Raw genomic sequence first — 21,909 nt, forward strand, 5'->3', positions numbered from 1 at the left:
ATAGTAAGTTCCAGGTCAGCCAGGGAGACCCTGTCTCTGAACAAACAAAAAGGATAAGCAAGAAACCAGGCAGAAACTAGGAAGTTAGAAACTCTAGAAGGGAGACCAGCAGTGGTGGCACAGGCTTTTAATCCCAGCACTTGGGAGGCAGAAGCAGGCAGATCTCAGTGAGTTTGAGGCCAGCCTGGTCTAGAGCAAGTTCCAAGATAGCCAAGGCTACACAAAGAAACCCTGTCTTGAAAAACCAAAAACAACCAAACAAACAAACAAACAAAAAAACCACCACAACAACAAAACTCTAGATCAGGAGCTGGAGAATTTGATCTGCCATTAAGACCATTTGTTGCTCTTATAGAGGATCCAGTTCAATTCCCAGTAGCTACAGGATGGCTGAGAACCATCAGTAAATTCAGTTCAAAGGGATCCAGAGCCCTCTTATGACCTCCAAGGGCACCAGGTACACATGTGGTGACAGGCATACCTACAGGCAAAACACTCACACATTAAATAGATAAATAAAAATTAAACTCTCTAGATGTGAGAAGACTGTCTCATATTGTAATGTGGGATGAACCAGCCAGCGATGGTGTTTAAAGGCCTGGGCTGGGGCCTGAGACTGTAGTTCTAACAAGCTCCCGCAGGACACCAGTGCTCTGGGTCTGGGGGACTATACTTCTGAGGGGCAGAACATAAGTAAATGCTCAGCCTGGTTCTCCCTTAAGTCAGGAAAACACATTTTAAAAAACTAACCCTTTTTTTTGTTTTGTTTTGTTTTGTTTTTTTGAGCTGAGGATCAAACCCAGGGTCTTGCGCTTGCTAGGCAAGCACTCTACCACTGAGCTAACCCCAACCCCCAAAATTAACCCTTCTTTCTACACCACTGCACTTAGCTTTGACATGGCCAGTTATTTAAAAGCTATTGGGGGTTGGGGGGAGACACAACACAAAAACTGGGAACTAATCACTGAGAAAATGGCTGGCTCAGTGTGGGCTCTCAGTACCCACAGAATGCATGATGGATGCAAACCTGCCAATTGCTGGCCCACAAACTGGAACTAATCAATCACTATCTTCCTGGTTTCCATGTGAACACTCCAAGCTTACATCTGCCAGGATGTTGTCAAAGATTAACTCTGTGTGCTCAGAAGCCCAAACACACTAAGCATCAGCACTTTTTAAAACTGACAAAAACATCTGTTCCACTGAAGCTCTTTATCCAGCCATAGGTAGAGGTGGTAAAAATGGGGGGTGGGGGTGAGGGGTATGAAACAATGAGTACAACTGATTCCTGTTCATCAGAAAGGCAGACCACCATTGCTTATGTGCCCAGTAACTTTAACAACCCTTCCTAGCTTTCAGAATGCAGCGATTTTCAAGGAGCTTTCACTCAAGGGGTTCTCAAACAATTCTATGATCTTCAAAGATACACAAATCGCCAATAAGCATAAGAAAAGATAGGTGCTCAGCATCTTTAGTCACTATAGAAACAGATAGCAAAACCTTTTAAAAGGAGATTCAGTTTCATCCACTAAAATGCCTTTAATTAAATACAACATGGCTAGGATTATATAGCTCAGAGGTAAAAAATTGCCTAGAATGAGGGAGACCCTGAATTCACTCCCTAGTTCAGAAAAAAAAAAAAAAAAAAAGATACACACTGGAGGAGATAAGAAACTAGAATACTTACACATTGTTGATAGTATTGACATTGTGGCAGTTTCTTAAAATGTTCACCATTGGGCTGGAGAGATGGCTCAGCCTTTAAGAGCACTGACTGCTCTTCCAGAGGTCCTGAGTTCAATTCTCAGCAACCACATGGCAGCTCACACCTGTCTGTAACTTCAGTTCTAGGGGACCCAATACCCTCACACAGACATACATGCAGGCAAAACACTGATGTACATAAAATAAAAATAAATAAACTACTTTTAAAAAATGTTTAGCAGGTTGGGGATTTAGCTCAGTGGTAGAGCGCTTGCCTAGCAAGCACAAGGCCCTGGGTTCGGTCCTCAGCTAAAAAAAAAAAAAAAAAATGTTTAGCATTGAGTTATTATGTGACCTAATGATTGATTCTACTACTAAAGTAAAGAAAAATGAAAAGCTATGTCCACGCTAAAACTCAACACATGAATGGTCACAGCAGCACTATTTATAAAAGCCAGGTACAGCAAATAATGGGAAATAAAACTACGGAATGAACAGATCACAGTGGCATGCCTGTAACTTTGGGAGGTGGAAGGCTGTGGTAGAAAGGATCTTTTCTTCTCTTTTGGTGGCTGGTTTTTTGGATTTTGTTTTTGTTGCTTATGTCTTTACTATGTACCCAAGGCTGGCCTTGAACTCACAATCCTCCTGCCTCAGTTTCCCAAGTACTGCGATTATAGACCTGTGCCACCAAGTCCAGCTGAGCAGAAGGATTTCCATTTCCAGGTCAACCTGAGCTACATATTGAGATCTTGCTTCAAAATAAATAAAGAACACATATATACATGTTACAATACAGACGAAACTTGTGGATGTCATTGTTTTAAGTAAAAGATTAAAAAGACTTGAGCCGGGTGGTGGTGGTGGTGGTGGTGGTGGTGGTGGTGGTGGTGGTGGTGGTGCACACCTATAATCCCAGCACTCTGGGAGGCAGAGGCAGGCAGATCTCTGTGAGTTCAAGGCCAGCCTAGTCTACAGAGCGAGTTCCAGGACAGGCTCCAAAGCTACTGAGAAACCCTGTCTCGAAAAACAAACAAACAAAAAATATTAAAAAGACTATACATTATGATTCCATTTAGATAAGATGTCCAAAAACTTAAAGAGAAAGTAGTGCTTGCTTAGGGCCAGGGGATTTGACTGTTAACAGGGAGGAGTTTCTTTAAGAGTATCAATAAAAAGGTTTTCAAATTGTGATATAGTAAGTTAGCTGTATAGTCATTTATACTCAATAACTAAGGAGAAATAATGCACACATAAGTCGAAGTCATATTAAGAACTTTTTGAAAAATGAACGTTGAAAGTCCTACTTAAAAAAGCAAATTATTTTTTCATTTATGATGAAAAATGAATAAATCCAAGAGACATTTCTCAACTTGCCAACCTACACAAGAAAGGTAAGACTGGAGCCTGAATGTTTTCTGATTCTATTCTCTCTCGGGTTTAACCAGTCTCTCAGTTATGTATTTTGAAACCTAGCCACGAATAAAATGTTGGGTACAGGAGACAAATAATGGCGTTTGCGTTTTCCCAAAGGAAATGATTCTAGAAAACGAACGGTTGCTGGGCCATCTCGTGACAGCATGTGTTTAGTTATTGGTTTCTTGAGATGTGGCCTGGAGTAGCTCAAGCTGACTTTGAACTGAGGATAACTTTGAAATACTCATCCTCACACCTCCATCTCCTGAGCTCTGAGCTTACAGGTGTGCACCACTACATCTGACAGCTTGTAATATAACTCATTTACCCCCGATTTTAAGAGACTTTCTGTAACCTTACAGGGTAAAGGGTAGCCCGACCCTGATAAGTCTCAGTCAACGCTGGAGCAAGTAATTCCAAGAAAGAACTTCTCCCCACCTTGAGAAAACAAAAACTTAAAAGAATCCAACGACCCGACCATCACAAAACTACGCTCATCGATTAAAAAAAAAAAAAAATTAAAGACAGTGGTTTCTGTCGTCCAAGATTTCAACGAAGCACACTGTGTACCGTGCCTGCCCTAAGACCCAAGGGAAAGTGTCACAAAGCACAGAAAAGCCAGGATCTAGGGAGGGTGGGAGAGGAACAGGGGCGGTGGGTCATGCGCGGTGCCAGAACCCGAGGTACTGGCGAGCTCTGCTGCGGGCCGGGCCGAGGGAAGGGGAATGGGCGCGGGTGCGTGGCGGGCCGGGCCGCACTCACAAAACGCTGGTAGAAGCGGACCAGCCGCGGCTTCCCATGGTTGTTGAAAACCAGAATCGCCTGAATCATCTTTGCCGGTCCCGCTTCTCTCGGCACCAGCTGCTCCAAGAAAGCTCCTCCTTCCGCCACAACACGGCCACTTCCGGTTGGTGCCCTGCTGAAAACGGCTCCCGGAAACTTAACCGTAGTGCCCCGGGGTCCGAGCACCTAAGGGTCCGGCCGCTCTGGCGTCCTGGAGAGGCCGGCCGGCTCGCTGGGGGAACACGAGGAGGGGGTGTTTAAGCCCGGGAGCGTGGTCGCCTTGGCCAGCCTGGTTATCAACCCGATCCTGGCTAGGACGCGAATCCCAGACTGGGCCCCTCGCTCTGATTCCATCGCGGATCCAGGGCGGCAACTCCTACCAGCAGCTGCGCCAGTTTGAGGGACCAGGTGGGAACTTGCAGCTTCTTGGGCCAGCAAAAACGGGGCTTTTATTTTTCAGTATTACGATATTGTGGTGAATTAGGCAAAGGTCTCCTCGTGCAGATGGTCAGTCTCTCCTTTAGATGGTAAAAGTTGAAATCACAAGGGATTTTTCATGCAATCCCATTTAAAAGGTGTGGTTGGTCTCAAACTGGTAACACCTTTTGGTGTTGTCTTTATTTATATGTTGTTTTTTGAAGCAGGGTCTCACTGCGTAGCCCTGGCTGGCCTCGAACTCAGAGATCCGCGTGCTCCTGCCCCCTAAATGCTGGGATTAAAGGTTTGCACCACTACATACATCCTGGTGTGTATAGTGTGTTGTGGGGATGCGGGGGGGGGGGGGGGGGGGCAGGGAGCACTGTAAATAAAAATTCAAATGGCTATTGCCCTGAAGTGTGACAAAATGATTCAGATGTTGGGCAGGAATATCAAAGACAGTTCTAAACAGAGTGACAAGAAGGAACTAGCTTTACCAACCAAACTAACTAGGATGGTTTGAAGTATGTTAATTTCTATATTTATGGGGGAGAAAACATGTGCACCTGTCATGGTGCATGGGTGGAAGTCCGAGGACAACTTTGGGAGTCAGTTCTCTCATATGTGTGAGTCCCAGGGATCTAATGTAGGTCATCTGTAGGTCTTCAGGCTTGATGGTGCCTTTACCTGCTGAGTGAGCCACATCATGAGCTCTAAATCATAATTAAAGAATTAAAGGGAGACATGTTGAATTATAACACAACAATCTGTAGTCAAATAATTTTAAGGATTTAATTTTAATCATGTGTATGCATGTGTGTCTGTGTGTCAGTGTGAGCACATGCGTTCAGGTGCCCTCAGAGACCAGAAGAGGGCACCTTGGAGCTGGAGTTACAGGCAGCTATAAGCCACCTGATTGGGAGTGCTGGGAGCAACTCCAGTCCTTTGGAAGAGAAGTAGTCTTAACCATCTTTCCAGCCCTTGGCATAAAATAATTTTAATAAGTGATGTGGGGGAGGGGGCATCATAGTTTGGCTGTGGAGCAACTCCAGTCCAAAAGTTGTCTCTAACCCCTACATATTTGCTGCAGCACATGTGCACCTATGCTCACACAAGCACAATAATAACCAAAAAAAAAAAAAAAAAGTATGATAATGATAAAGCTAAGGATGTAACACAGGTGCTAGAATGCTTACATAACCAAACCTGGATTCCGTCTCCAGCACTACATAAACGCTGGTGTGATGGTCCATGCCTGTAGTACTTGGGATGATGGTCCATGCCCATAGTACTTGGGATGATGGTCCATGCCCGTAGTACTTGGGATGATGGTCAAGACAGGAGGGAGAGTCAGAAGTTGAAAGTCATCAGCCTTCAAAGGGAGTAACAAAAGACATAGATGCGGGGGCCAATAAGATGTCTCAGCAGGTAAAGGTGCTTGCTGCCAATCCTGATGACCTGATTTGGATTTCCAGAACCCACATGATGGAAGAACAAATTTCAGCAAGTTGCCCTCTGACCTCCATTTGTTGCGCGCGCGCGCGCACACACACACACACACGAAGATAAATGCAACCAAAAATACATTTTTTTTAAGAAGTAGATTCAGACCAGATGGTGGTGGCGCACGTCTTTAATCCCAACACTCAGGAGGCAGTGGCAGGCGGATCTCTGTGAGTTTAAGGCCAGCCTGGGCTACAGAGTGAGTTCCAGGACAACTAGGGATACACAGAGAAACCCTGTTTCAAAACACAAACAGAGGAGGAGGAGGAGGAGGAGGAGGAGGACCCAAGAAATGAAAAACACTTAATCTCACTCTAAATAGGAAAAAAGGCAAATTAAAATGTATTTCAGAATTATTCACCTTATCAAATATTTGTTCAAAATCTTCATCCCCAGTTCTGGGAAAAGTAGAATGAAATCAGTTCTCTCCCACATTGGTACTGAGATTACAGTCTAGAATAACCCTTTTGGGAAGCAACTTGGCAATATAGCAAAAATTTTACAGAAGATGCCTAGATTCTCAGTGACCTGACTCTGGACACCTGTTCCTAAATAATCCAAACTACAACGAAGAGCCAGCTGTAGAGATGAGCACCTTTAATCTCAGCACTGTGGAAGCAGAAGCAGGCAGATCTCACTGAATTTGTCATCAGTCTAAATAGTCTCAAAAAATATGACTGTGCATTGACAGTGATTATATAGTAATAATGGGAAAAGTAAAGTCCAATTTTACATGCAGACATATTAAGGAACCAAGAGAATAACAATTATTAACAGGACAGTGAAACTGTGGGTCTTCCCCACTTATTCAGGGTACCTGGATGAGCCCCCAGGTCCCCACCCAGCTCTGAATCAAGTACTTTTCTATCCTGGGAAGAGGGTTGTAACACAGTTTTTCCAACCCCTAAGCCTGAAATTTGTTTTGTTGTTGTTATGTGGAGAGGTAGGCACCTTTGTGCTGAAGCTCTTGTGAGTGTGGAAACCAGCAAACAACTGCTGGAATTGGTTCTCTCTTCCACCATGTAAGTTCTGGGACTCAAACTGGGCTTCAGGCTTGGTGGCAAATCACTTTTACCCACTGAGCCATCTTACTGGCCCTTATTTGTTGTTTGTTTGCTTGTATGGTCTTTGGTTTTGATTTTATGAAGCAGGGCCTCCATCTGTAGACCAGGCTAGCTTCAAACTGGTGGGAACCTTTCTATATTTCTGCCTCCCAAGCATTGGGATTATAGGCAAGAGCCACTGTGCCTGTCTTTGAAAGCCTGTTCTTATCTACAGATCATTTGGTTTCCCTTCTCCAGGAGTCTAATTTTAGCCTAGCCTCAGGCTGGGCTCCTGCTAAACAACTTTATTCACCCCAACACTTCCACTCACCAGAGGCTGAGCATCTTTCTTGACTCCTTCCTCTCTCCTGGGGCCTCTTGATTCTGCTCCCTAAATACCCCTGGGCATGAGCCCTTTTCTCACTCTGTCTGCCACAGAGCAAACCATGCCAGCCTCTCACCCAACTATTATAGCGGACACCAGCAGAAGCTCACTGCTCCCATTTCTTCTCGGCCAACTGAGCTTCAAAATAGATGAATCAGACCTCCTCACCCCTCCACAGGATCACTAGCTTCTAGGACATTAAGGATAAAGTCCTCAAAGCTTTAGTGAGCATGAAATTGCCATGCCCAACGTCTAGCCTCATCTCAAACACACCTCCCATGCTATGCTACCCTCTGACCTCCAGCCACAATGACCTTTCCTTCCTTAAAATCCAAGAGCCAGAGCCCTTTGCCTCAGGACATTAACAGGCTGGCCTGTTCTAGAGGTTGCCACAGAGCTTTGGGCAGTAAGATGTCCCAATGTCCCCAGATACCCTATGAGTAACCACCCTCAAAGATAAGGCCCCATCACAACCTGTCTGTAAACCACCCCAGGTACAGGACACCAGTGACATGATTCTACAGACTCTTGCCCTCATATTCAAAAACTTTTTGTGGCCAAGGAACCAGGGGCAATGGAAGAGACAAGAGCTTTGCCTTTGGAAGCTCTGGACTCAAATCCTGGACCTTCCATTTAGGAACTGGAAGACTTGTCTGACCTCTCTGAACCCCTCTTCCTTCTCTGTAGTTTGCATGTGGAAGCAGAAGAGTCCAGTAATCAAAAATGTGGACTTTGATCTCAGCATTCAGAAGGCAGAGGCAGGCAGATCTCTGTGAGTTCAAGGCCAGCCTGGTTGTCTACAGAGTGAGTTTGAGGTCAGCTGGGACTACATAATGAAACCTTGTCATAAAAACAAAACAACAACAACAACGAAAATAGTGTGTAGGGGAATGTGGACTTTAGGACTGGGCATGTAGCACAGTTGGTAGAGTGCTCACCTAGTATGCACAAAGCCCTGAGTGTGAGCTCCAGCATACAGGCATGGGAAGGTAAAGGCAGTAGGATCAGAAGGTCAAGGGCATCCTTAGCTACATAGCAAGTTCAAGGCCAGCCTGAAATGTATGAGATCTTCTTCCCCCTCCCAAAAAAACCAAAGAAATGTAGGCTTTGAAACTGACTGCCTGGGTTTAAATTCCTTTCTCTGGCAATATTCATAGAGTCTCAAAGCTTCAGTCTATGTACCAAAAAAAAGGGGGGGGGACATTAATCATATGTACATCATAGGAGTGTTGTGACAGAATACTCCAAGTACTTAACATCAGGAAGAACTCAGTATTGTCAGTGCTGGTCATGATTGTAGAAAGCTTCTGGCATTGCATTTGACATATTAATGAGACTCAGCAATTCCTATCTTCCTCCATTCCTTCTTCCCAGGATCAAGCAGGATACATACACCTGCCATGGCTATATAGAATTAAACTCAGGACATGTAGACTTCCACTCCAGATTCTGTCACAGATCTGAGCAGGGGCACACTACTCAGTGAGGCAATGTGTTGTAGAATATTATTTTAAGGTGTGTTAATTTTGCTTATGTTGCCTTGTTTAACTCTGTGAAGCTGTGTTACTGTGCCTGTCTAAAACACCTGATGGTTTAATAAAGAACCAAATGGCCAATAGCAAGGCAGGAGAGAAAAATAGGTGGGGCTGGCAGGCAGAGAGGATAAATAGGAGAAATCTGGGAGGAAAAAAAAAAGAAGAAGTAGCCAAAAGGACTCTAGGGGCCATCCACCCAGCTACACAGCAAGCCACAGAGTAAGATTTAACAGAAGTAAGAGAACAGGAAAAGCCCAGAGGCAAAAGTTATATGGGATAAGTTAAGGAAATCTGGCAAGAAACTAAGCCAAGCTAAGGCCAGACTTTTATAATTAAGAATAAGCCTCCATGTGTGATTTATATGGGAGCTGGGTGGTGGTTCCCCCAAAGAGCAAAAGAGAACAAACAAACAACATTTTGGCACCCAATGGGGGGCACCAATTGTTGTTCTTTTTTTTTAATTGTTGCTGCCTTTGAAGCCACTGCTGTCTGAATCAGCAACTGCAACTCCGCTGCCGCTGCTACCAGCAGGGTTAGGCCTCAAGAGCTGCAGCCTGAGGGAATTCTGTTCCCTCAGGCACCGACTCTCTCAAAGCTACAAAGGGAACTTAACTAAATCTATGTTCCTCTAAAAAACACAAGATTCAAAGGTTAAGTTGAAATTCTGCTCCTCAGAGAGGCTGAATAGCAAGTAGCTCACCTCCTCTCCTTGCTCACATCCTCCAAAAAGCCCTCATGCTTCTCCTCCACCCTCCGACCCTCCTTATCAACCTTTCTCCACCTGGCTCCTCCCTACCACTTCCTGTCAGCTAGTTGCTGACTCCGCCTCCTGACCGCAGGTGAATTTTATTTAATCAAACACATCTTTCCATCATTAAACAAATGTTCCAGAGCATAAACAAAAGTAACACACCTTAAAATAATTTTTGAGAACAGCAATGTCCATGACCAGATTGAGGCTCTCTTGTAGGATGGTGGCTCAGCTGGAAGACCATTAACACCTGACAAGAACCTAGTAGTGTGGAAGAATTCTTTCCTGACAATTCACTCATTCATAAAAAGTTCTCCAAGTAAAAAACAACAGATATAGTGGTTCTAAAAATGTGGTCCAAGACTGTGGGTATAGACTGTGGCAGATCACTCGCCTAGCAAGCATGAAGCCCTAGGTTTGATTACTAGCACCATTAAAAAAATTAAAAGTAGATAAAAATTTAAAAATTAGCCTAGTGGAATTAGTCAAGACCTGTGGGCCAGCCAGACACAGCTGGAAAGACTGCTGGCCTTCCCAAGAACAGCACCTTCCAGAAGAGCAGCAGGTGGGTCTGTGCTGGCTGGTTTGATGTCAATTTGACACAAGCTAGAGTCCTCTGAAAGGAAGGAACCTTCATTGAGAAAATGTCTTTAAAAAAATCTGGCTGTAACACTTTTTCTTAATTAATGATTGATGGGGGAGGGCCCAGCCCATGTAGGTGGTGCCATCCCTTGGCTGGTGGTCCTGGGTTCTATAAGAAAGCAGGCTGAGCAAGCCATGGGGAGCAAGCCAGTAAGAAGCACCCCTCCACGACCTCTGCTCCTGCCTCCAGGTTCATGCCCTGCTTGAGTTCCTGCCCTCACTGCTTTTGATTATGAACTGTTATAAGGAACTGTGAGTGAAATAAGCCCTTTTCTCCCCAAGTTGCTTTTGGTCACGGTGTTTCATCAGAGCAGTAAGAACCCTAAGACAGAGATGTAAGGCAGGAAACCCCATAGAGACACGGAGCAGAACAGAAATAAAGAAGTAGTACCTTAGGTGTGAGGTGGGGAAGAACAGACCGAGGAGGAGTGGATCAGGAGAACAGAGATGCACAACAAGAAGGCTGGCACAGCACAGAAAGGAAAGAAAGGAGAAAACAGCAAGAATGGGAGGAGCCTGCTCACACACACACACACACACCCCAGAGCCCCTCTGTCTCAGACAGGGACATTCCTTAACTGTGCATCAGGACTGTGCCTTGGAGGGCTCATCTAGTACATGTCTACCACCTAGGGAAAGGAATGCTGGGAAGAGGTCTAGGAAAGCTAGCCTTGTGTCCAAAGAGAAACACACACATACAAAAGCCATAGCCTGGAGACCCTCTGGGAGTCTCGAGGTCTTAGATTTGATCCCAGCAGAACGTGTTAAATGGTATTCAGCTTGACAACACTGCTCTCTCCAGGGTGGAAGTCGGATCTGGCCACCTCTCAATGACACCATCTCAGATGCTGGTAGATGAAGGAGTCACCTCAGTCATCCTGGAGACACGAAACAGTCAAGTCAAGGGATGTGAGTAGAGCATATTTTATAAAAGTCTCCTGGCAGTCTTCAGATGGGTCTAATCCTGTGGGATCCATGGGATCCTTAACCAGGTCTCATCCTATGGGATCCATGGGATCCTCAGCCACTGCCTTGGCCTCACATCATTAGAGCTGACTCTAGAACCCACCATTTGTCAGCTTTACTGACCCAGAAGGGAGCCCAGACCCTCCACACACCCTTCCATGACCTTCCTTGGCTAAAGTCGTCCTTGTCTTTTCTAACTTTCTGTGATTTTTTGCTCTAAATGATCTAGTAGGAGGCTTTGGGTGCCAGTTCAGGTGAAATACACTTCAGATAAACAATTGCAAATAAGCTGGGGACAAAGTAGGGCGTTGTTGATCTTCAGCACAGGAAACTTAGAACAAGATTAGCATTCAGGCTTTGGAGTCCAGACTAAGGAGGAAAAAAAAAATGGCTACTCAAAGACCTCCCCCTGACTAATGTATCACTTCAAGAGAAACATTTTGAAACTTAATGACAGTCCCTGGCTCTTTCTATAATCTTTCCTTCCCGTCCTTGATTTTATAAATCTCTGGGGCTTTGTGTTCAGTTCCTTCAGCAAGAAATGTCTCAGGTTATCAACCTCTGATAAGTCCATGAGGGAATTTCCCTGATGCTAACACAGTCTCAGGAATTACACAGAACTTACCTTGCCTTCAATTCATTCTACTTCAACCGTATCCTGTATCACAAAACTTCCCACCAGAGATACCACAATACCAGGTCCAAGTCCACAGCCGACCCCTTGACCTACCCATTCCTCATCCTCTGCCCCATCTCCTTGCTCTCGGATCTCCACTGTGTCCCTCTGTGAAAACTTCTGGGCCATGATGTTATCTGTCCAGGATGCCCCTGTCTTTGCATCACCAGCAAAATTACACTTGGTCACTGTCCCCAGCTCCAGTTTGGCTAAGGAATCTGAAAGAAGAAGAGTTGACTGGCCTTTCTTTTTGTAGTGGACTAGCCAGGGTAAGGCAATCCATTCTGGTGGGGTCCTCTAAGTCTGGGTTGGCTCTATACTCTGGTGTGGCTACTATGGCTCTTGATGGAACTCCCAAAGCACTGGAAAGCAAGGGCCAGCCATAGGAAGCAAGGGGTTGGATGGTATCCTGGGATATGATGTTGGTCCAGGCTAATGGCCCCAGGGCACTTGGCCACAGACTTAGGAGTAAACCTCAAGGTCACAGATCAGGTCCCTGCGGAAGACCAGACTTGGCCTTCTCCCAAAGCTCTAAGCAAGAGAGATGAAGAACCTATGAAGGGAAACCAGGAGCCTCTGTATCACTGGTTCTTAACCTATGGGTGTCGATCCCTTTGGGGGTCACTCACATATCAGAAATCCTCCATATCAGATATTTACAATTCATAACAGCAAAATTAAAGTTATGAAGCAGCAATGAAGTAATTGTATGGTTGGGGGTCACCACAGCATGAGGAGCTGTATTAAAGGATCATGGTATTAGGAAGGTTGAGAACCCCTGCCCTATAGGGGATAGATAGGAACAGGCAACGTGAATCACACTGCTCACCTATAAAGGGGCCATCACCCCGAGTTTTTAACCGTACTCCAGTTCCCAGCTCAAGCTCCATGACCTCCATCTCTGATTCCGGCATCCAGAACGCCACTGTCTGGTCTGGGGCAAGGCTCTCTGTCAGCTCCAGCAGCTCTGGCTTGTTTACCAGGCCCTTCAGCTCCTCCGGTGTGAGCCTGTCAGTGTCTCCCTTGGCTTCTGTCTCTGGAGAGCATATAGTGCAGGAGTGTTAGTGTGCTAGGAGAGGAAACGTTCTCTGAGTACCTTCAGGAGCTGCTGAGGACAGCCCTCCTGCCGGGGCTCATCAGAGGATTCCACTGCAGAGGCTTTATGACCTGGACTCTGGAGCCAGGCTGCCTAGAGCAAATCTGGATTCTACTACAATTTGGGCAGGTAAGCTTTCTCTTTGTCCCTGGAGGGATAAAAATGGTGCCAATCTGACAACACCAACATGCAGTACAGATGGAAAAAAAAAAAAAGCATGTAGAGCATTTAGCACAGTGTCTGGCACAAAGGCAGCCCTCAGCAAAGGTCTTTGGTTCTGTTATGTCCATCTCAGAGCTGAGAAAAACCAAGACAGTATTCAAACACTCACAGTACAATTCCACCTTCCAACCAAGACTCTGTGACCAGTCAGGGTTCCTTCGGGATCTAGAACCAGCAGCCAGCCTGTGGTTCCTACACCCTCTACTGGCCTACTCCAGGCTGGCGGCCCTGGCAGAGCTCAGCGTCTCAGTGAGGAATCCAAGCCCTAACCCAGTAGCTGTGTGTAAGGTGTGGAAGGCATGCGTGGTTACCCCCAGCCCCCAGCACAGAGGCCCCATGGCTTAGGTAATAGTTCTGCTGCTGGCACTTAGCCACTGTGTGAGTCAAAAGGAACCCTTTCTCCTTTGAGGTGGCTTCTGCCAGGCATTTTGTCACGGTGACAAGAGAGTAATCACATACTGAAACATCTGGAAAGACGAGCCGGAACTGCTGGGACCTGCTCTCCACACACAGTGATAGTTAGAGCCCAAAGCCAAGTCTGTGGGAAATTCTGCCAGACTCCAGGAAATGGAAGCAGCTGGGAATACCAGCCTGGCTCCTGGGACTAAGGTGGGACAGTGAGTGAGTAGGGGACAGGAGGGAACCCAACAGGGGATGCTCAAGCCAGAAATAGCATCAAAGCCTCCTGTGCTGAGAAGCTGCTTGGGGGGAGGAGGGAGGGAGGGTCCAAGGTCTCGTGAGACAAAGCAGGGCACAGTCTAACAGCCTCTTGGGAGGGAGAGCCCAGGATACCTACTGTAAGATGACATTAGGAAGCCTGTGTTCACCTTCCTGGTGGCACTGAAGTTGGGCTCGATTTCATTTCCCTTGGGGTCAAACTTCCGTCGGTGGATACAACTGGGCCGGATATACAGCACATAGTAGCGCTCCTGGGTGAGGCAAAGAAGGAGTGAGGGGATTACCTCATTCATTCCCCATCCCAGTTCCAGCACACACACACACACACACACACACACACACACACACACACACACACACACACACACACACACACTCACACACACTCTCTCACACACACACTCACACACACACACAGACTCACACAGACACACACACACAGACACACACACGCTCTCACACACTCTCACACACACAGACACTCTCACACACACAGACTCACTCAGACACACTCACACAGACACACTCACACACACTCACACACACACACACACACTCACACACACACACACACACACACACACACACACACACTCACACATACTCATCCCAGGCTCTCCCTGTATCCTCTGCCCACCCCACCCTCTGCCTCAGAATCTCATGATCCTACACTAACGTGTAGACTGAGCAGATGCCTGATTTAAATATTCATTCACTCCTATTCTTTCTAGAGTTCCTGTCCACATAACGGGCCACACAAGCCACAGAGGGTAACCTCCAGGGTTTCCACACAACCAGTGACTAAAAACTAGAACCCAGGCACCAGGGTCTGGCAGGATGGATGTTAAAGCATGCCACAGAAAGGACCATGAGGACCTAAGGGAGGGCAGCCACTCTGCTGTTCTCAGATACAGGCCTGGGGCAAGTCACCCTAAGCCTCCCATGCCTCAGTGTCCCCCAACACGTGGGAACAGCATGATGTTTTCTTCAGGGACATTACAGGGAGCCAGTGACACAGTGGAGGAGGAGGCACCTTTCAAAGCAAGATGTGCCCTGAAAAGTTATTGCCCAGAGACGGAAGAAGAGGATAGCACTTTTGGGACCACCACCAAAGGGGGATTCTCAAAATGCAGAGAGCAACCTGCAGGTGTGGGCCAAGGTGTAGGGAGAACACTAAAAGCCCGAGACAGGCCTGAGAATGTCAAATGCTTGTCTGGCATACACCAAGGCCTGGGTTTGAACTCCACTCCTGCATAAACCCGGTATGGTGGCACATGCCTGTGATCCCAGCACTGTGGGGGAAGAGGCAGGAAGATCAGAAGTTCAAGGTCAGCCTATGCTATACAGTGAGTTCAAGACCAGCCTGGACTATTTTTTCCGATAAGACCCTATCTCCCCCAACCCCCCCCCCCCCCCCCGCAAGAAAAAAAAAAAAAAAGCCTGAGCCACCCAGGAGGCCATGCACATCTGAGCAACGCAGACCGTTGAGAGGCCCCTTGGCAGCCCAGGCTGGACAGCAGCTGAGATGGGCTTTAGCGGGGCCTCGAATTGCCATTGGAAATTTGGATCTTCTCTGATGAATAGAAAGGGATCCTGAAAGGCTTGGGGGCAGCAACAATGCCCCAGAGATGTCTTCCTGGTAACGAGTTAGCAAGGGGCCAAACTGGGGGTCACCAGAAGGTAGGAAATCAGGCACAAAGATTTCAGAGGAATGGCCAAGGGCCCTGTGGAGGGTGACCACGGAAAGAGGAAGAGGATGAGAGAGAGGAAAGGAATGGTTGGATGGCACTAGGCAGCATGGGCACTGCTTACCTGAGGAGGAGGGGGGGGGGGAGGAGGAGGAAGAGGAGGAGGGGGAGGAGGAAGAGGGAGGAGGGGGAGGGGGAAGAGGAGGGAGGGGAGGGAGGAAGAGGAAGAGGAGGAGGAGCTAGGGGTTTGAAGGCTAGTGGCTGACAGGGCTACTGCCCTATGTGCCATCAAGAGTAAAGACAGAAGAGACACGTTTGGAAAGGGTCTGGGTGAACACCTGCCCATGCTGAGCCAGCTCCACATTGGTGCAGTTGTCCGGGGCAGGCTGGGTGGGGGTTCCAGATTGGTGTGCCCACCTACTGACCTGCAAGCTAAGAAGGAGCAGAGAGTGTGGCAAGATCTCTGGGCATGAAAATGGTGAGCCAGCAGCAGAGACGGCTCTCATGGAGTGTATGTCATACAAAAGCATAGACTGAAGCCTAGCTTGGTGGGTACACACCTTTAAGCCCAGCGGAGGCAGGTGGATCTCTAAGTTCAAAGTTAGCCTTGTCTACAGATCAAATTCTCAGGGCCACAGAGTAACACTGTCTCAAAAGAAAAAAAAAAAAAAAAAAAAAAGCCGGGCGGTGGTGGCACATGCCTGTAATCCCAGCACTGGGGAGGCAGAGCCAGGTGGATCTCTGTGAGTTCGAGGCCAGCCTGGTCTACAGAGCGAGATCCAGGACAGCTACAGAGAAACCCTGTCTCAAAAAACCAAAAAGAAAGAAAGAAAGAAAGAAAGAAAGAAAGAAAGAAGGAAGGAAGGAAGGAAGGAAGGAAGGAAGGAAGGAAGGAAGGAAAAGAAAAGAAAAAGAAACCAAAACGCATAGACTGAGTGTAGAACCAGGCCTCGTCCTACTTTGAGAAAGCCAGATGCTGATGCTAAGCTGAGGCTTAGAGACCAAGGACCAAGGACACAGTGTGCTCAGCACATCCAGAGGGGCTCTCTGAAAGGAGGGCAGAACCAGAACTAGTGCTCGGAAAGGAGACATGGGGCAGGATGACACTATGAGTGGTCATGGAGACCTGGGATGTGTGAGTCGTGAGCATCATCTGAAGAGGCTGTGAAGCAAAGACAGGAGGTCATCCATACAAGAGCTGCAGGCCCAGATGTCAGCGTGGAGACTGTGTGTGTCCAGGCTAGACTGGGTCTGGGGCCTGGTCTGTTCTTTCAGTTGTAGAAGGGGTTTTTCTGCAGGAACCATGTAGTCCCACCTGGCTGCTCTAAACGGTCCCTTTCCACTGGTCCTGTTTGGCTGTGGCAGTCTGTTCTGTGAGCCCCTCAGGAATCAGCCTGATCCCGTGTCTTAGCCCAGCACAAGGAGATGTTATGGGGGTGAGGGAGGAAACCCTGTGAGTAGCCCCCCAGGACACAGCCTCACCTTCCTGCCATGGGCATCCAAGATGCTGTGACGAGATACATCCACCAGCTCTCCCTCCAGCAAGACACCATTTCCCCTGGGGTGAGAAGGAAGGTTCTGTCAGTCCTTGGGAAAGCCACACCAGGGTTTAGTGGCCTGGGTGAGAATCTGCACTGAGACAGAAGAAAACAAATCTCACCCCAGACTCTATTCCCCTGTCTCTGAGGGAGCCTGGTGTGAAGCAACCACTCTGTTTACCCCCATCAGACTCTCTGTCCCTGCAAATTACTGGGAGCAGACCCTCAAGATTCTTATCCACAAATGAGGAGAAAACAGTTGCCTCCCTGTGTCCTCTGCTGCTGGCCTAAGAACATGAACGCAAAGGTGATTACTTACTAAATGTAAAGCATTTTTTTAGAGCTGGGCTTGATGGCACAAACCTGGGCTGGGCTTGATGGTACAAAGCTGGAATCCCTGAGCTTGGGAAGGAGGATTGCTGTGAGTTCAAGCCCAGCCTGGGCTACACTGTGAGTTCAAGCCCAGCCTGGGCTACACTGTGAGTTCAAGCCAAGCCTTGAATACATAGCAAAATGCTATAAATAAATAGATATTTTATTTAAGCAAATTTGGGAACAAGTGTCTATAAACCATTTACTCTTTCATCTTTTTTTTTCTTTCTTTCTTTTTTTTTCTTTATATATGGCAAGGTTTTTCCCATGTATCTCTAGCCATCTTGGAACTTACTATGTAAACCAAGCTGCTTTGAACTCATATAGATCAACTTGCCTCTGCCTTCCTGGGATTAAGGTTGTGAGCCACCATGCCTGGGCATTTTGTTGGTGGTGGGAGTGAGTTTTTTTATGTGTAAGCATGTGTGTCTGTGTGAATGTAAGCATGTGTGTACTAATGCCTGTGGTGTTCAAAAGAAGGAGTCAAATCCCCAGAGCAGGACTTACAGGCAGTTTTGAGCCCCCTGATGTGGGTGCCGGGAAGTGAACTGGGGGGGGGGGGGGCTGAGGAGCAGCAGGAACTCTTCACTGATGAGACATTTCCCCTATTTCAATGAACTTTCAGGTTCCTGTTCCCATTCATTCCTACAAGATCATCAGCCCAGAGAAATGGTTACTGTCACCATACAGCTAGAAAATTAGAGACTCAGCTGGGCGGTGGTGGCGCACGCCTTTAATCCCAGCACTGAGAGGAAGAGCCAGGTGGATCTCTGTGAGTTCGAGGCCAGCCTGGGCTACAAAGCGAGTTCCAGGAAAGGTGCAAAGCTGCACAGAGAAACCCTGTCTCAAAAAACAAAAAAACAAAACAAAAAGAAAAAGAAAAAGAAAAAAGAAAAGAAAATTAGAGACTCAGAAGTTTGGGGGATTAGCCCAAGATCACCGGGTACCACACAGAGAGGAGCCAGAGCCACCCCTTTACCACTTCCAGATGCTGGCTTTCCCAAAAGCAGAACCTAAGACCTGGGGGCTTTCTTAGGAACCATCAACATTGGGAAAGGATAATGGGCCAGGCGGTGGTGGCACACGCCTTTAATCCCAGCACTCGAGAGGCAGAGCCAGGAGAATCTCTGTGAGTTCGAGGCCAGCCTGGTCTACAGAGTGAGTTCCAGGAAAGGCGCAAGGCCACACAGAGAAGCAAACAAACAAAAAGATAATGGAAGAGGCCTCTCAAATTCTTTCTAAAAATATTTAACTTACCAAGACAGTATATACTAAAGGCATATATATACACATCGTGTAATGATTCACACAATCAGATTTATGTACACCCTAGATCCTCAGAACCTACTCCTCCTTTGAACCAAAACTGCTTCACTGACAGCCTTAGGAGTTAGACTTAGAGTCCACCCCCTAGACGACATGGTATTTGACTTTCTGGGACTGGCTTCTTTAACATATCAGAATTCTTTGGTGTTTCTGGCTGTAAATGGATTGTCCACCCTGCTTATTTCCCGAGACAAGGCCTGTACCTCCCTCTGTTGTTTTGGCCACACCACGCGCTGGTCACCGGTGGTGCATCATGACAAATTACTAAAGTTCAGAGCCCTGGGGTTGGGGAAAGGACCGAGGTCGGTGGGAACGGAAGCACGGCCTCAGGGAGTTCCACTTGGGAGTCTAGTGTCCCTCGGGTGGATCTGCCTGTAGGCGGGAATTTCAAGAATATCTGCCTTCCAGGTGGAGAGGTGGCTTTGACTATGCCAGTTTTTCTCTCTCACCTCCAACGCCCCCTCCTCCCCGGATCAATCTCTGAGCAGGACTCAAATTCTGAGTTCTTCTGAGACCTGGCGCCTAGGCGCCAGGGATGCTGCCCGGCCACTCATTAGCCAACAGCAGGGACCAGGGCCCCAGGGACCCGACATACCCGGCAGTTCCCATGCCCACAGTTCCCATGCCCAGTCCACCCGTGGCTAGCAGTGAGGGGAAGCACAGCCCATCCCTGATCAGCAGCAGAAGAAAGTGCAACCCAGCCCTGGCCAGCAGCTGGGTGGACACAGCACTACCCCAACCCTGGCCAGCAGCCGGGTGGATGAAACACAGCCTACCCCTGGTGGGCGGCGGGGTCCCAGGCCCCGCGCACTCGCGCGCTCTGCACCGCCTTGTTGCGGAGGACGCTGTCGTGGTAGATGCGGCTCATCTTTCCCACGCCGAGGCCCAGCAGCTCCAGGAAGCAGCGGGCGCGCGGGGCGGGGCACCTCGGGGACAGGAGCCGGGAGGTCGCTGCAGCAAAGGCTTTTCCAGCCCGCAGATCCCGGAACCGCGCTGCCTGCCCGGGGCGTTCCCAGGCTGCACTTAAAGGGGCAGAGCCACATTCCTGACCGCCAGGCAGCGTGCAGAGGCGCCGGGCTTTCCGAATAACTACTGTCCTTCGTGTCCTTGTAATCTAAGAAAGATCGAGGGTTCGAGACCCATTTGTACTATACAGGGACCCTGTCTCAAAATCCATCAATATACAAAGCGACAGTTGAGGCTCAGGAATTGCGGATCTTTCTTAGGATAGGTTCTAGAGGATATTTTCCCAGGGAGAAGGAAGGGAGAGAAGGGAACAGCCATGAGGAACCACAGAGAGGTCTGCACAGACGCTGCCCTTTCTGCCCTTCCCGTGGTCCTGCAGCGACCTATGGGAGTTCCAGGGATGCGTGAAGGAGTAGGGGTGGGTGTCAGAGCTGCTGCAAAGGAAACCTGAATCTCTGCCGGGTGAGCGCGGCAAGTTCCTCAACCTTTCTGAGTCCGCTGGAACTCGCCCTCTCCTCGACTTTACCTCCCACGCCTCACAGATTCTGATCAATCGCTTCTCTAGCCCCACAGTGCCCTCCGCTCACCGGTGTCTGCAAGTCTTTTATTCAACACTCGCACCCAGGAGTCTTCTCTGACCTGGAAATCACTGGGAAGTCGGCTTGTTTCATTGGCTCATTTGTGCCAAACCCTGGCGCAGGAGGCCGCACTCTGGGATGCCAGGTGTGCCCCTGCCGGGGGAACAATGGAGAAGTGGCCTGGCTGATACCCTAGAGTCCAGGGCGAGATATCGGTGTTGGAAGAAGCTCTCTCTCCCATACTATATGAATGACCATACAGTGATCTCAGCCAGTGTGTGTGTGTGTGTGTGTGTGTGTGTGTGTGTGTGTGTGTGTGTGTTCAACACATTTTATTAGAAAAAGTGATTCTTAAAAAGAAAAGAAGTTTTACTTTTTTGAGATTATAATTACATTTCTCCCTTCCTTTCCTTCCCTTCAAACGCTCCTAAATACCCTTCCTTGCTCTTTCAAATTCATGACCTATTTTTAAATTAACTATTACTGTATGCATATAAGTGTATATACATATATATTCCCAAATATAACCCGCTCAATATGTATAATGTTACTCTTATGTATGTTTTCAGGGCTGACCAGTTGGTATTGGATAACCAGTTGGTGTGCTCTTCCCTGGGGAAGACTGTTTCTCCCATTCCCAGCATGCCTCAGTTTCCTGTAGTTCCTTGTATAGGGCTGAGGTGTCATCCACTCTGGCTTGTCTGCTGGTGTGGTCCATGTTCAGCTCATGTTTATGCAGCCTGTTAGTGAGAACTAACGGGCATAGCTTCTGACATTACTAGGAGACACAGTTTTACACCAAACTCCCTGATCCGGTAGGGATCTTACCATTTTTCTGCTCCTTCTCCCTGTGTTCCCTGAGCCTCAGATGCAGGAGAGTTTTGTAGATTTATCCACTGGGACTGGGCTCCACAACTCTCTATTTTGATTGGCTGTGGTTTTCTGTAGTGGTCTCCATCTGTTGCAAAGAGAAGTTTCCTTGCTGAATAGTGGAGGCCTCAGTTATCTATTATATACAGCCAGGGAGGCTCCAGCTTGGAGCAGGAAAAAACCAGCCACTTGGTTTTTCAGGGCTGTTTCTCTTTAACAAAATATAAATCAGTTTTTTTTTTTTTTTTTTTTTTTTTTTTTTTTTTTAAGAAGACACTGTTTTATATATTCCAGGCTGGCCTCAAACTTTTGATGTAGCCTAGGATGACTTCAGACTCTTTTCTCCCTACACTACCTCCCAATTGCTAGGGTTACAGGTGTGAACCATCAGAACACCAGGATTATTTGGTACTGAAAGATCTGGGACTTCATGCACATTAGGCAGTCTTCCCAACTAAGCTACATCCCCAGCTCCAGAGTTTTGAGGATCACTAAAAATATAATGGGCCCTAGGCATAGTGCCTGTGATCGGGCAGCCCCAGCCCATGTCTAGCCTGTCAGGCAACTCCAAGTATTTCCCAAAAAGAAAGACAAAGATCCTCTGGGCAGAACTGACCTTCTGTTTCCCCTCAAAAGTTCTGGGCAGCTCATAGGCACCAGATGGGCCTGCCTCCTCTATCTTCCCCCTCCTGGGTCATTGGCCCTTCACAGTAGTTCTAAATTGGCACTGCCCTCTGTGGCAGCTACTACATGT

General features: G+C 47.6%; 2 protein-coding genes across 2 annotated transcripts in view; both read right to left on the reverse strand.

Annotated features, from left to right (window-relative positions):
• The window catches only part of LOC118584563 (AP-3 complex subunit sigma-2), a 47,627-nt gene extending 43,584 nt beyond the window's left edge, over nt 1-4,043 (reverse strand). The window contains exon 1 of the mRNA XM_036188858.1: nt 3,883-4,043. Coding sequence (XP_036044751.1) covers nt 3,883-3,951 — 69 coding nt within the window. The 5' untranslated portion in view covers nt 3,952-4,043. The remainder of the gene's footprint in view (nt 1-3,882) is intronic.
• A 6,397-nt stretch (nt 4,044-10,440) lies between these two features.
• Nucleotides 10,441-19,752, reverse strand: Arpin (actin related protein 2/3 complex inhibitor). Its single transcript, XM_036188851.1, has 6 exons — nt 19,518-19,752; nt 16,988-17,063; nt 13,936-14,068; nt 12,651-12,857; nt 11,876-12,039; nt 10,441-11,057 (listed from the first exon to the last, which is right to left on the reverse strand). The coding sequence occupies exons 1-6, from the start codon at nt 19,607-19,609 to the stop codon at nt 11,049-11,051; spliced, it is 681 nt and encodes a 226-aa protein (XP_036044744.1). The 5' UTR covers nt 19,610-19,752; the 3' UTR covers nt 10,441-11,048.
• Between the last annotated feature and the right edge of the window lie 2,157 nt (nt 19,753-21,909).

This window comes from Onychomys torridus, chromosome 1 (assembly GCF_903995425.1).
Source record: "Onychomys torridus chromosome 1, mOncTor1.1, whole genome shotgun sequence".
Classification (NCBI taxonomy): Eukaryota; Metazoa; Chordata; class Mammalia; order Rodentia; family Cricetidae; genus Onychomys; species Onychomys torridus.